The sequence below is a fragment of the Pavona decussata genome, unplaced genomic scaffold (genome assembly GCF_977016875.1).
Source record: "Pavona decussata unplaced genomic scaffold, jaPavDecu1.1 SCAFFOLD_84, whole genome shotgun sequence".
Taxonomy (NCBI): domain Eukaryota; kingdom Metazoa; phylum Cnidaria; class Anthozoa; order Scleractinia; family Agariciidae; genus Pavona; species Pavona decussata.
Window position 1 is genome coordinate 977,909 of NW_028145502.1, and position 16,220 is coordinate 994,128.

Below are 16,220 nucleotides of genomic sequence, written 5' to 3' on the forward strand. Positions count from 1 at the left end.
TATACCATCACATTTATTCCATTTCGCAGGCATATGCCACACATTGACATTCATCAGTTGCTCTTAATGAAGATTCAGCGTGAAATTTTTTTCCCTTCATTCTTAAATTTGTTTAATCTCTAGTTAAAGCTGAAAGCTATCGTTGAAAAACGTCTTCACACCTTTGGTCAGGATTTTTCAGAATCTTTGTTAGTCACGGTATTAATCGGCTTTGGTACACCAGGCGCGCCCTCGGACAAACTGGCAATAAACTAAGGCTGGTAGTAAACAACTTTGATGTTTACAGATGTTTCTAGATTCCTAAAAAAAAATTCTATTTACACCTCAAAGGGTTTGTCCTTGTATTGCTCAGATGCTAAAAAGGGACAATGACTCCTATTTTTAGTGTCACTTGCCAAAAAAAAAGGTTGAGGATGTCTAAGATGGAAATAGATAATAGAACTTGAACAAATTGGCCCATTTTTATCAAGTCCTTCTGTTGTGTCGCTCAAAAATTGATAAAAACCTGATTGTGGTATGTCCTCCCTTTGATAAAATTACCTGACGTCTTTCTCTTGGTGTTCTAAGAGCATTTTGTGAACGAGAAAAGGTTTTATATCAGTACCGATATCAACGAAATAACGAGATACTGTCATCAGACCGGAAATTCTTTTGTTGCTGAAGAGCTAAAAATATCAAAATAATAAGTCCACGTTTGGTTGGCATAAATTTGGCCACCAAAATGACGCGTTTTGTTACAAACAACAGGTAAACAATAAACAACTATGTCTTAAGTAAAGGTGGGGGCGTTAAATCCTCCGCCACTTTAGCAGCAGTAAGTATAACGACCCACTCTAAAAAGAAATAGTTCACAAGACCGGCGGAAGGGGAGGAGAATGAAAAGTAGATATTTGCTTTAATTAAAACCACAAAATGAACACATTGTGGTCAATGTGGCAGTGTACAAAAAAGGGAGTAAAAAAACTATTAACATTAAGAGCGTTTGAACGTTGTCGGTCGGTACGCCCTACTTTGATCTTGAGCGCTATTTTCTAAATAATAAGGGGTTAGTTTCAGAAGAAACTGCGGTGCTGCGTCGGTGGGGAAGTAGAAACGAATGTTTGGTTTATCAACAGAGTTGATAACTAAAGGTAAATTGGCCACTGTAAAGAGATTCGAGTGCTGACGTTTCGAGTGTTAGCCCTTTGTCAGAGCGAAACGTCAGCGCTCGAATCTCTTTACGGTGGCCAATTTTTTTTAGTTATCCACTTTGTTGATAAACCAAACATTTAATTAATTTCTAAAGAAGTCAGACTTGATCGGACATAAAATGACATCATGTCTTCCTCATAATGTCTGGTTTTAGTCTCATTTTCACCACACTTTTGACCAAAAAACGTAAAAGTCCTCATAACATAAACATAAATTTGGTTTCCTGATCTGTACACAAACGGGTGGCCATGGCCAAACGATTCATCGACCAAATTGATTTCAGAATCAGCAAGTATCTGAAAGCTTTTCAACTAGAGTACTATCCTCATAACTAAACCGGCTCAGCTGAGCGTGTGTTTTATCATTGTACTGTTTTCAGTTTTAATTCGGTTCGCATCAGAAAACCTACTTGATTCCTGTAAGTGTTGTCTGTAAGTGCTCAGTTTCATTAGTATGAAAAACAGGTTTTATCGATGGGAGACAAGAACAACCGGTTTCTCCATACAACGATCGAAACGAACGATCGATCGAACGATTGTGCTGTTCTATTTGTGAAACATTCTCACGGGCCATGCTTGCTATACAAATGGAGAGCGCTCTTAGATCATGAACTGAGCGTTTGATACAGGGTATAGGTTACTTTTTGTGCCGGATGAAAGAAATTCCTTCTTGAAATTTTGAAAACTGAAAATGACTATATTGTGGTCTCCCAGATCGAATCACGTGCCTTGAAGTCTAAATTTAAGAAACGATATTTTTTGTTTTTTATTTTTTGGGTTTTTCCTTTTATTTTCTTCTGTTTGGTTTTGTGATTTGCCGCCATCCTGCGCGCGCATCTCACCGAGAACTGATTAACCTTTGATTGTTGTAGAGTTACCATTTTTTTTTCTTTTATTTCAACATACCCTTCTTTTTTTGTCCACCTCAAAAAACTCAAAAGCTACCTGCTGGTTTTCATTTGTGTTACCGAATAAAGTTTAAATGAATGTAAATATATGAAACATATATTTGAACTGCGGATGAAAGATCAAATAGAAGGCAGATCCTCGCAGTTAGTACGCAACTTAAGCAGTTGCGAATAGAAAGCCTGGAAAAAAAATCCCGTTCAAGCCTGACTTTTTTTTCAGGTTTTCTTTACGCAACTGCTTTTAAAGTTGCGTACTAACTGCGAGGATCAAAGTAGAAGACATTCTATTCGATCAAATAAAGTTTGCTATTGTTATTAGATCCCTAGGATTGCTACATCAGCTCGTCATATTTTGAAAATTTGTGGAAAAATCAGGTAATTAATATATCTTTTCTTATTTAAAATGTAATTTCACCTGGCCGTTATATAACTTAAGTATACTATAGTGTTGGGAAAAACAGATTGAATACAGATTACACAAGGGAAATTTGCAAGCCGACTTCACGACCTTCCAGATGAGTCACACCATAACCGACATTTCCATTGGCCTTTCCCTTCAAAACTATAGTTTTGTTTTTATCTTCCTCTCTTGCACACTCTCCTTCAATTCCATTGTTTTATTTTTCCATATAATATTGTCATCAGCGATTGACAGCCCTTCCTTGTGTATGTCAACACTGTAGAAGAACTTGCGGTATAAAGTGTATTTACATGAATGTAGGAGATTCAAGGCATGTCTACAAACTTCACAAGTGTAGTTCTTTTTAACGTAATACTACTATAAATACAAGTTCATTGGGAGTTTTTCTTTTTCTACAATGAAGTATAAAAAGACAAATAATTGATTCTGTTTCACGAACAAAGCGAACCGTTTGTCTACTCACTGTTTCTCTGTATACATTGAACAACGCTATTTGCTCAGTTTCGACCTGCTGTATATTGGTGATTTCTTGCAGTAAGCTAAAAAGGAGGTGTTTGCTCGTCCAAAATTGAAAAAAATAGTGACCAAACGTTTCAAAAAAGCACAGCCATTACCCCTTGAAATCTCATGGGGTTGAAGCCGCTTACTCTACGTACGTCGCGGAATTTTCTCTTCAGTGGTGAAAACGATGAAAATTTCATTGCTAGAACCAAGTTCTCCGTGTTACAACCAAAGAGAGGTTATACCCACTCCGACAAGTTAGCTTTGAACTCATCATCATCTTTATGCTTGGCGTTGGTTTTTACAGTTGATCGCCAAACCACAAATGTAAAGCCACAAGTTATTGTTCCAAAAACGAGAAACACAAATCCGAAGACTATCAACACAGCAGCAGTTTCATCGGTAACGTTCCAGCAGAAATAAGATCGGTGTGTTCTGCCGAAACACATCCAACCATACGTCAAATAAATAGCTGAGGGAGCGATAAATAGAAAAACGCTTACAAGAAGACCACACAAGCCAAGGTCGACCATTTCTAAACAAACAAAGAGTTTGTACGTGCGTTCACGTTGCCATTTTCATGCCCTATGAATTGTTAACGAAGAGATAATATCTTTTCAATATTCAGGAGGTTTCTTGATAACACACCTATTCATGGCTTAATGAGTAGTCAACACACTCTATCAAGATATTATTGTACAAATGTTCGTTTAAATTGAAAATGCTAAATTAATACATTTACATCAAAAGGGGAACTTACGTTTGAAAACGCAGCTGTTTTGATAAATTTCTTTTTTTAATTTACTGTCTAGAAAATTAAATCGCCGGGAGGACCACTAAATCACCGGCATAGCTTACAGTTGATTTTGTATTGTAGTTAAGGATCTATTTGAGAACTTTTCTTTTTCGAAGGAAAAGACGAGATAATCCTTCTTATTGTTCGTTAAATATAAATCGAAAGGCGCCATAAAAAGTTAAGCTTCATCTGTTAACAAGACAAAGGGAACTGTGACTAGACAGCTGTATTTGTCAATGATATGGACACAATCATATGATATGGGCACGTTTACGATTCGAGGAATAAACGCCTTTTCCCAAAACGCTTGTCAAAAATAGATAACAAATTTAAAACTAGTTCCGACAGAAAATCACATTTTAAGAACATTAAAAAAAGCCGCGCACACAAACTGTCGTTTTCACTCGGGAATATGACAAATCCCCAACATCCGACAGGCTGATAGGTTGCCATGGAGACCTCAAAGTTGTATGATGTTGTGCACGTACAATCTTTAAAAGCTATGGATTTACGCATGCTATTTCTATAATGTGTTTGTTATTGCCGGCCACAAAGTAATCAAAGGAAATTGTGGGTGCTTCAAGATGAAAGATAGCTTTTTGGAAATTAAAATTCAGTGTAATAAACACGCAGTTTCCGCTCATGGAAGCCATTTCTTAGTCTTCTCTGAGGTAATCGAGGTCTGAACTGAGTCACGTTCCGTGCAAATAAAAATTGGAACTTCAGAAAACCTAAGTGACTAGATTTATTACAGTGCTTACAATAATTTGACAGTTTAAAGCCACCGAGGGGAGCTCAAAGCCACAGTACTCGTCATTCTTTTAACATGGACCTATAGAAACATAAATAGAAGCACTGTGTACAGCACAATAAATAGCACCACGGTAAAGAACTGGTCAGTAGCTTTCCGTGATTTGAATGGTCACACTTTAGGATTCCACCCACAGACTCAAAAGTTAGAACCACCTTTTACAGCATAATAAATAGCACCACAGTTAAGTACTGCTCAGTAGCTTTCATTTGAATGGTCACACTTTAGGATTCCACCCACAGAATCAAAAGTTAGAACCATATTGTACAGCACAATGAACGGTACCACAGGAAAGTACTGTTCAGGAGCTTTCATTTGAATGGTAACTTCAAAGGGTTTCATCCACAGACGTAAAAGTTCGAACCACCGTTTTACGGCATAATAAACACTCTACAGGAAAGTATTGCTCAGTAGCTTCATTTCAATGGTAACAGTTAAGGATTTTATCCACACTCAGACTTGTACAACGAAATACACAGAACCACAGGCAAGTACTACTACTCCGTAAATTTTTCGTTGAATGGGCATACGTAAAAGAGGTTTTTAACCACAGGCTCAAAAGTAGAACCACTGTTGTACAACATAATAAACAGTAGCACTGCCATTAAAGTAACTACCCATTAACTTTCATTTGAAAACTCCATCCTAACAATTTCATCCATATAGACTCAAATTTTTCTTCGCCATTACCTGGCAAAGGGTTAAAAATTAAATACAATTATATTGGAATTGCATGAAAAAATAGGTCCTCGGTGTGTGCATGTGACTTCCCATTACATTTCTATAATAATAATAATAATAATTATAATAATAATAATAATAATAATAATAATAATAATAATAATATAAAATTTTATAACGCGTGAGTATCTATTATAGATATGCGAAAACAAAAAGACAATAAGAAAGCAAACAAATAAGCAGCCAAATGTTATCTATTATCTCTTTTTATCCTATAAGAAAAATAAACACTAATAAAATACAATTAATGTTAACTTGTTAAAATCTGTTGTCTAACCGTTCAGCTTTGTACTTTTTTTTATTTCCTTCTGCATTGTGTTTTGCTTGTAATTGTTTCTTGTAATTGTCAGATTGTGACGTGCAAAGTAATGTACAGCAGCATGAGCACCCCTGGGACGAGTTGCATAAAACTTAACGGCTGGCGTAAATGCTATCGTCAGACGTTAAAATACTGAATGTGACTGAGATGAAGGTCTGGCGTTAGCAGTTACGCTCGACGTTATATTTTCTGCAACTCACCCCTGGTGAGTACTTAATGCTGTGAGAGGAAATAATAATAATCAATTTATATAGCGCTTTTTATATAATATTCAAAAGCGCTTACAATATAAAAACGAAAAATTTAGTCAAAATCAATAAAATATAAAATTTAAGAATAATCAATCAAACAAAAAGTAAGAAATAAAATAAACAAAGTAAAGAATAATCAGATGTCATATGCTTTTTTAAACAAAAATGTCTTCAAGTATTTCTTGAAAGTATTTAAGTTCTTGGCAGTCCTAATTGCCAGAGGAAGCTTATTCCACTTGGATGGACCAGCAAAAGCGAATGCTCGATCACCAAAAGTCTTACATTTGGTTCGAGGCACCTCTAACAAAGTGAGGTCATTAGATCTCAAAGAGCTTCTGATTGATGCCTTTTCCCTGATGAGATCACAGATATACGTTGGAATTTAAGGGCCCGTTTAGACGGTTTCAACATTTGCTTCAACATGCGTTTAACACTTTGTTGAACCAAATGTCGGGGGCGTTTGAACAGGTCGTTCAACGACATTGTTGAAAGTGTATTGAATCAAATTTAAATATTGGTTTAAACTTTCATTCAGCATCGATTCAACATTTCCTTTGTTCTCATTTGCCCAACATCCGTTCAACTTTCTGTTGAACGAATGTTAGTCAAATGTTGCAGCCGTTCAAACGGGCCTTAATATTGTTTAAATAAAAAAAAAATATATAAACGAACAGACTGGCAGTCCTATATTAATTGTGTTCGGGTCGCTAGGTGGGGGAAACATATTTTTGTTTACAAACTCAGTATAGAAATACTAACTGATATTTATTGTGTCATGTCAAACATTATTATTAACAGAAATAATTTAGTAATTACATTATATAGAAACAAACCACTGATTCAAGAAAACAAAACGGTATACGTAATCTAAAGAAACTAAAGAAAGTTACACATGGTAATATTTTCTTACTTTTAAGGATGGGAAATTATTTTGATGTAATATATCAAACACGACGAAGAGTGTTTCATCAGATATCCAAACACTGAGAAGTAGGTTGAAAAAACGAGGCGCAGCCGAGTTTTCTAAAACGACTTCGAGGTGTTTGGATATCTGATGAAACACTCTTTCGAGTGTTTGATATGGCTTCTCAAATGATCAATAATTCTTGGAGAAATTCAAGGCTTAAGTTGGCAAAGATTTTATGGTAATTAGGATCACATATCCAAACCACAGTCACGGTAGTGATTTTCTTTGTTTTCTCTTGATGAATTATTAATGAGTTTGAGAAGTTTTACTTAAATAATTTTTTTTCGTGGACTTGCTTTCAGAAGCAGGTGTAATGTCTCTGACTAGAAGCTTGTTACGTGTGAAGGATTGTTTTATTTGTCGTGCAATGTTGAATTAACTAACAACACTACAACTCTGGGGCGCTGAAAACGAGTCTTTAAGGGATGCCTATGTAAATCAGGCTAATTCAATGAGACATTCACTAAAATGGTAGGAACACGTCAAAGAGGTAAAAGGCAAGAAATAGGTAGAAAATTTAAAAGAAAGCGGATGTTGTTTAGCCTGAGTGCTTGCTACATCAACTCAGGCCATTGATTCGAAGAGCAAAACTGAAACCTATTTTGTTTCTTTTTGTCGTTATATTTCATTTATTTTATTTCTTTTGCTATCGAGCACCTCTTATATCGCAATATCTCGTCATTAAAATTGTTTTTATTACTGGAAAAAAAAATAACCGTCGTACTTGGTGTCAATCAATTGTACCAACTGATAATTATTTCTGTTTGTTACAATGGACCTGTAACGAGATCCAAAACCCAATTAAATTCCATAGCAACAGAGGACAGGTACAGAATATTGAAAATAATCTTATATTCAAATTTGTTCATGTTTACCACACACCCTACATGTCAGTGTGCTAAGCTGTTAAAAATTTCATACGGTCAAATAGGACTCGCAAGAATGGCTGCTCCGTTAAGGAATATCGCAATGGTTGAAGGTACACTAGCAATTATCTCACTCCTGTACTTATATTTTTCATCGATCAAACCGTTATCGACTTTTGACCTGTCGTGAGTTACTTTTTATCGAAGCTGAATACTTTTAAGTAAAATATTCAGTCCTCATTTGTAAGAAAGACCTATACCGATATATTTGTCTTCTTACGAAAAAGGAATATTTTCAAAGCCGTTGTTCTCTACCATTTTCACCATGCAGTTAAGACAATCCAGCATTTTTAGCTCGTAGTTGCAATATTTACCACGTCAATTTCGCGGAAGTTGTTGAATTCAACATTCTGAAATATACGACTCGTGCTGCGCACGAACGAATAAAAAAGAAACACTTGAATGAAATATCACTTTATTTATCCATCACTCCTTTTTTTGTCCGGGCTAAATCTTCCTGACAGGAGATTGTGCATCCGAGTTGAGCCAACTAATAATGATCATAGGCAGTCTCCTTGATGAGTCCTTGGCAAGATCACTTTACTGATGTCATGATAAGTTCTCACGTAATTTATGGCTTGTGTCAGGAATACGTGGAAACTGACCAAATTTCGGGGTAATTGCAAGCATTATCGTGTAAGGAGAAAGCTGTAAGGGTTCTACAGGTTCTAGACATTATTACTTTAATCTTCTACGAAGACGGATAATCTCCGATAATGTTGGCCACTTTCCGGTGCGTTTGCCGGATATATAGCTGACATATTGATCTCAGCGGAAAGCTAAAAGCAAACTTACTGCAATCATGTTGATATTTTCAGTTATTAGTTTGCTTAAGCAATGACTGATAAGTTACAATTTCAAGAACATATAAAATTATTTTTCGTTGTCAGGTTAGTTTTCAATGGTTTAACTTGAGGTTAGCGTTAAAGTTTAGGATTGACAATATTATTTTTAGTATTTTTTCCATTCCTTTTGTAATCGTCGTTCTTACACAATTTTGCTGATCCCAATATAAGCAACAAAATATATTTAACACCTGTGAAATGCATAAAATACGTCGACTTAGAATATTTGTCATTTTCTGCGAAATACGTTGTTGTAAGAGATACTCTGTTCCTGTCTACTTCTAAGCAAAATTTCGATTGAGCAGTTTACTAAAATTTGTTAGTTATGTTGGAAACATGGGATAAACAGGAAAATATCTGCCTTTGCGAATATATCACCTTTTATGTTTGTCTTTAGATAAACACCTGCCCTCCTGAACACTTCCAGCCGTGTAAAGAAAGTTTTATTACCGTAGTGGAAGCCCGCCTTTCCACCTCTTATTACGACCTCTTTTTTGTGCCGAGAACGAATTGAAAGTCCAGTCATTTCCATAGTTTTTCAACCCCGTTAATCCGACCATCCCGTTATTACGTCCACATTGTACATGTTTTAACGGGGAGTTCCGCTGTAAAACCTTTTCTGTTAATTTTCAAATTGTGTCTTTGTAGTTTTCTTTAACACTATAGCAAACCCCCCTATTTAAATCTAGATCTGGACAAAGGACATCCTATTGCCGTATAGTAAGTCTGCGGAACAGTTTGGACAATTCCTTTAAACTCTGTACCTTTGTTCTTTTTTTTAATCGTAAAGTTTGAGCCAACTTATTCGCCGCTTTCCTTTCTAGTCTGTCTTAGCTTTTACATAACGATTTTATCTTGTTATTTTTAGCGATCATTCGTTAGCTTAATTTTTACTTTTCTTATATATCATTGCATCATTTTAACTTTTAGATTTACTATCGTTTGACGTATAATGTTGCAAATTTATTATTGTTGTCACTGAAAAGCCCTTTCCAGGGAGTGTCATTAAAGTTTGTATTGTATTGTATCGCATTGTACCACTTTCTTATATTTTAAGTAGGTACCCCCTAGTAAAATCATTCCATTGATCGGGCGGACAATTACAAACAAATGAAGGATAACAAGCCTGACGCCATCATTTAAGACCAAGAGCAGAAGATCTGCCTGTTGATTGACTTGGCTTCACTCAAACCCCACCCCTTCCCTACAGCAGAAGTAAGCACGTCTCTTTTGAGTGGTGATAAAGCTGTCGACTTGCAAAAGAAAGAGAGAACTTCTGTTATTTGTTAATTGATTTCCATCAGCTGCACCACCCCCTCTCTCTCCCCCATTAGTTGCTCCCATGGAAACTGGTGCCTTCGCGGTGCACTGGGATAGATCAAATTATCAAAAAGCAAATTAATCACTATTATTATCCTCATCATTATGGTTGGTTTCTAGTTTTAAATTAATTTTTATTGCACACGTTGCGTACAAAGGCTGTTTCGTGACGACAAAACGCTCTTTTGTCGCATGTTTACACATATAAAATCAAATCAACAAGCACTGTTTACCGTTCTCGAAAATAATCTTCAGTTTTCTTTTCCAGGCTTTAGAATTATACACCAATGGCCTTATGTTCTCTGCAGCGTTGTTGTATGTGGAATTCTAATCCATCCCAGTCTAACACACCAATGCGACTCAATTCAGTTCTTCAAGGAAACGGGTTATGCTTTGGAGGGTCACGTAATTGAGTCAACGTCTTCCCATTTTGACGATTGCTTATGGCGTTGCAGAGCGAACGCTGAATGCTTCTCTATAAATGTCAAAAAGGTAAGAAAAGAAGGGGTAAAGGAAGGCATTAAGGATTGTTTCGGCAATGAATTGTACCGGATGTAAGCTCAATCCTTACGTCGCAATCCAGTCGAAAAGTGACTCGATCAAACCCAGAGAACCTGGAAAATCACTCCGATAACCAAACCAGCAACTAGTGGAAACCTCGTTCCCAGATGCAAGTCCCTGGGAATGAGGTTGCAATAAGAGGTAATTAATGGCCTAAAAGTTGAACAGAGTCATTTGCAACTCAGTTCTTGAATTGTGCTTGTCCCGTATGAAATCGGTTAGTATTTATTAGGCCTGGCTTAAGGACGGTGCCTACTAATACCGAAGTATTTTTGTGCGGTTTATGACTATGCGAGAAAAGCAGATCTTAGCAAGGGCTATTGAGATACAAAAAGAAAATTGGGGGTAACCGCTCATTTTTCAGAGATAATTAAGTAACAATGTTTCTAAAAAGCGCCAAAATATAAAGCAATGTATGGCAGTTTTTCCTAAATTGAAGCTTTATTATCTCTGAAAAAATGCATGGTTACTCCCAATTTTCATTTGAGATACCAAGAGCACTTGCTAAGTTCTGCTTTCTCCGTATAGTTTTAAACCGCGCAAAAATATTCCTGTATTAGTGAGCACTACCCATAGGAAGCCCGAGTATCTCGAGATGCGCAGAACGTATGCACAGTAACAAAAGTAGACACCGTCCTCAAACAAAAGGTCCGGGTCGTTTAGTGTGGACTGTGTTCATCAAGATGACGTTGATTCAGAAAGGACCTGGCTGATTTATCCTCTATATACCAAACTGGTGATGAAGAAGGAAAGCTTCAACCGGAGATTAAAATCTTGTGGAGCGTTTACTGAAGTAAATCTTAATCTTAGTTCTTCTGTTCATAAGATATGTGGGTTTGAAGACGTGCGGTCATGCATATTTAATTATGACTTGACGGTACATTTGTGGCTTGATTTATTGAGTTTGAATGAGATGAGGTCTACTTGTCTTAATATTCTTAGATAAAACAAGGATCATACTTATGTGAGCTTAACAATTCGACGAAGGAAGTCGACCCTGAAATGTTGCTCGAAAAATCTGGCTTTGAGTACAGAGGATTCATGGTAAGGTTTCCTTCACTTACTTTCATTTGAATATGCATATAGAAAATGCGGTATATAAATACATTACCATTACCATTGCTTTGCCTTAAATAGAAAATTATTATTGATTCTCAACATCATCATCATCATCGTCGTCGTCAATGTTGTTTTTATTGTTATTGTATTGCTATATTGTTATTATAATTATGTGTTTGTATTAAGTTTTTCTTCGGTTCCTCAATACTTCCAAGTCCTAGTTCGGCCGGATATCCGAGAAGCACAGGTTGGTTAGTTGAAAGACTAGCAAGTGTCACCCTTCTTAAACTGTCTGACTGACTCTGGCTGATATGATTGGATGGTTCAGTGACTAACCATTCCTGTCTGACAGGTTCTATCTGACCGGTTAAATAACTCTATCTGTCTTTCTGTCTGGCTCTTTACTGACAGGTTGATTCCCTGAAATGAGTTGGAAGCTGTACATCACTTTGTTTATTTTTTCTATATTTACATTTCAGCTTGAAACGTACCGTTCTGGAAGTACTTCACCTTTTAGAAGAGCAAGTGAGATGCTTATTGAAATATTTGATTCTCATAACATAACATAACATAACATAACATAACATAACATAACATAACATAACATAACATAACATAACATAACATAACATAACATAACATGACATGACATGACATGACATTTTATTCAGGAGGCTTCAACGCAAATACAAAAACATCCTGCATAGGGAAAGTTAACCCTGTATAAAAACAATTTCCCTAACTAAAAACTTACAAAATTACTTTAAAATTTCTAGAACTAGATAAAATTCGATGGCTACTGATTCAATAAATATTCAAGCAAATTTTAAGTCTTAAAAACAGATAATGATTCGGCATGTACAATATATCCTGTAGCAATTACAAACCGCTCTTCTCAAGTAAAGTTTATAGTCGTGGTTAGCTCTTGAGAATCTAGATCGATTGTTACCCGTCTAGAGAACGCTCAAAGGTGTCCACATAAACTTTTTTGTGACATTTGTAGTTTTTCCAGATGGATGGTATTTTCAAGGAGATGCCTTCTATAAGTATTTTTCTGCCAACAAGACATGGATGGAAGCAGAAGCCTTTTGTAAGACCATTGATGCTGAACTAGCCGTCATTCCAGACATGGGACGTAATGAATTTGTGTACAGGAATCTACTGCCACCAGCTAAACAGGAAAAAAGTATGTTCATTACAACGTATTTTTTCTTTTAGCAGCTGCAGCAAATTTATTTTCCTTGCGAGGGTATCGTGTCTTAGAAATGTCGTCTGTGTTAACGTTGCAGGCTGTGAAACAACCGCTGACATGATTGCCTGCTGGCTTCTTGACGGCACTGAACCAGACGTAATGTATGATTAGCGTAAATTCTGTGTTTCCAGTGTGTTATCAATAGTTAAACATCATTTCCAAATCAACAAACGTAGAAAATCATGTTTGACCTTATATTCGTTATATTTCATCGTTTCCTTTTCCAAAGCTCCCCACCTCCTCAATCCCCCCACCCCCACAATCAACCACCTCCACCCCCACCCCCACCTCCTCAATCCCCCACACTCATCCCACCCCTGCCTCCACAACCCTTCAGCCCCACTCCCACCTCCTTCCCACAACTTTGGGCTGGACATTTGCTTGGATTGTGTATGTTTTTACTTCATCCTGTTCGTTTGAATGACCAAATTCTTGTTTTTATTTGGTTTAACGACTTTACAGCTTAAGAAACGGGGCTTCCTACAGAAATGAAGGTGGCGAAACAGCTCTTTACCTGGATGGAAAGGGATCATATGCTGACACGCCATCCGTCAGTCTTCAATTCCCCGCCTTTACCATGATGTGTTGGATCAAGGTCCTAGAGCCCGCCAAAACTCCAGGCTACGTGTACGCTGATTGGTCCTACCCACACCAGTTTTCTATTTGGGTACATGGTGATTGGAAGGTCCTGTTTTTCCAGTTTAGAAACAAGCTAGGAGGGGATGTGCTTTCCATGTACACGTAAGTTTACTACAAGCATCTTGTTTGGCTGTATATACGTCAGTGGCATTTCAAACTCTGCCAATAGTTCGAGAGAGTTATGAATCGCCCTCCGAGGCTTATGGTACTCAGGTTTTAAACGATAAAGAGGTGCAACGGGCATTTGAGATATATCTGGGCGTTCCACAGTTTTCGTTATCTAAAATTGTATTGTAGTAGACTGAGTATTAGGATTCTAGCTGGAATACGGGGGAGAGGGGGTTAATAGTTTAAAATCACTTGAAGAGTTTGATGTCAAATAACACAAGCGTTCTGTGCCATCTCGACAGTTTTTATTATCTAAAATTGCATTGGAGTAGACTGAGTATAAGGATTATAGCTGGAATATGGGGGAGAGGGAGTTAATAGTTGAAGATCACTCGACGAACTTTATGTTTATTAATTCTACAGATCAATCACCTATAACGTTTGGGTCCACGTGGCAGTCACGTGGGACCAAGGCAGTAGAATTGCTAAGATCTTCCAAAATGGCACAGAGGACGCGACGAAATCCGCTAGAAACGGTTTGTCGAGCTATGAAATCATGAGCAACTCACACAGCTACTACCAAATAGGAAGCAAAAAGGATACAGGACAAACCTTTTATGGCTTGGTCAGAAATCTCAAGGTCTTTAACAGACTTTTGAGCAGCAATGAAATCAAACATGAAGCTGGTACGTATACGTTCATTCTAAAACCAGACATTACTATCCAGCTGTTTTTCAATTACACAGCACGTGACCCAGTAAAAACATACCGTAAATTACCGCGTTAGCGCCGCTGCCCGATTAAGCACCCTGCCCGAATTAGCGCCGCATTTACACCCTGAAAATTTAATAAGCGCCGCGGTGGTAATTCGAGTACATATAAAAAAGTCATATCCTGGTTTCAGTACTGTAATATAAAGAGGTACAACTGCATGAAAACGTTTGACAATAGAGTAAACAACCAGTTCGCGACCTTAACAGTGTTTAACGTTGGTTGGATAGCTCCTTTCAAGTTGCTTTTATCTTGTCGTTTTTATTTTTTGTGTAATGAAGCGAGGGTTAACCAATACTTAATACGTTCGCAACGTGATCCTCTATATTCTCTGGATTTTGTTTTTTAGCAGTCTAGAAATTAGCGCCGCTACCCGGTTAAGCGCCCTGCCCGAATTAGCGCCGCATCCCAAGAGGTTTGAAATAAGCGCCGCGGCGCTAACTCGGTCATTTACGGTAATGTTAGGTGGCACAAGAGCCTGTGGCCAATGTGACCGGTTTAATTCTTTTTTAACAACTGGGATTATTACCAGTATTACTCCTCTTCTCCTAAGGGAGTCAACAGAGGCACACAAATGGGTCTTACTAATAGGTGAGAGTGATAACAATGGCCTTAGTTCTTATAAGCAAGAGAGGTAGTATATATAATGGACCAACGGGAAAAAAACAGGTTTTTGAGAGCTAGTAGCTTCTTCCTCTGGATGGGATTCTATTCCATCGCAGGGCTAGCCTCAGAGGTGCCTACGCACCAGCACCAGTATTCTTCTCGTGTCTTTACGCTTAGGCCGAAATAATGGTCTGCATTTCTTTGATTCTAAAGTGCACAAGCCACAGACACCCCAATCAGGAGTATGGCTGGGTCTCAACGACCTCTCATTGGAGGGAACATATGTCTGGAGTAACAGAGCCACTGCAACATTTACAAACTGGTTTCAGGGACAGCCCAGCTCTCAGTCTGCTGACGAAGACTGTGTTGTTATGATCAAGGGAAATAATGATGGTGGAAAATGGATGGCTAGACGATGCGATGAGAAGAATGACTTTGTTTGCTGGAAAAAGACAAATTGAGTCTGAGCAAGTGTGCATGAAGGTAGGAGAAGGATTCTCTATGGCTTACAGAAAATAACTCGTGAGCTTTTTTGAGATCATTGGTACTGTTACCAGTGTTCCTTGACGAAAGGTGTCATCTTCAGGCGTATGTTACCCGAGTTCAAGTATGCACAACTAGTGAACTAAACGCAATGGACGTCCAAATACAAAGATAGCTGTATAGATAATTTTAAGAAGAGCAAACACATGAAAATTTAGTAAATTGTCTCAACCAATTTGTCTCAATTTTATTTTCCATAAACCATAAAAATACAGAGGCATACATATAGTGTAATACATGCAATAATGTATGTATTATGTAGTGTAATACATACAGTAATGCGACAGTTTAAAGTGTATATGACACAAAATCTTTTATTAGCTTATTAGGAAGGGCTTTCAAAATGATGAAGAATGGCATTTATTTTATTGCGATAGCATTCTTGGTTGCCGTGTTATTCAAGATTTAGGTTTATGCAAATTAGACAACTTGTGACGTCACAAGACTGACACAAAATGAAGGGAAATCACAAAATTTGGATTATCTACGCAAATACTACATCTACAGGGTTGAAATTTTGCAGGGTTGATGTGCTGACAGAACTACACATTGTGATAGTGGCCATGATGTCACCATAGCAACGTACTCGTTACCAGACCTCTACCTTCCCAAAATGACAAATGCCTTATTTATTGCTCCACAGTCAAACAGAATTTCTTATACTTGTGCTGCGTTATGTCCACAT

General features: G+C 37.3%; 1 protein-coding gene across 1 annotated transcript; it reads left to right on the forward strand.

Annotated features, from left to right (window-relative positions):
• Window positions 1-7,799: 7,799 nt before the first annotated feature.
• Window positions 7,800-15,803, forward strand: LOC146475312 (uncharacterized). The gene is made up of 9 exons (XM_085115707.1): window positions 7,800-7,884; window positions 10,265-10,488; window positions 11,500-11,601; window positions 12,096-12,141; window positions 12,620-12,802; window positions 12,906-12,969; window positions 13,331-13,609; window positions 14,039-14,301; window positions 15,206-15,803. Exons 1-9 carry the CDS (start codon window positions 7,848-7,850, stop codon window positions 15,451-15,453), a joined length of 1,446 nt encoding a protein of 481 aa, XP_084971833.1. The 5' UTR covers window positions 7,800-7,847; the 3' UTR covers window positions 15,454-15,803.
• Window positions 15,804-16,220: the final 417 nt, after the last annotated feature.

Bases quoted from the DNA above. Each gene is read 5' to 3' on its own strand.
- LOC146475312 (XM_085115707.1), top strand. From the start codon at position 7,848: ATGGCTGCTCCGTTAAGGAATATCGCAATGGTTGAAG. The intron at 11,602-12,095 runs GTAAGGTTTCCT...TTTACATTTCAG, and splicing joins TTGAGTACAGAGGATTCATG to CTTGAAACGTACCGTTCTGG. The intron at 14,302-15,205 runs GTACGTATACGT...TTGATTCTAAAG, and splicing joins TGAAATCAAACATGAAGCTG to TGCACAAGCCACAGACACCC.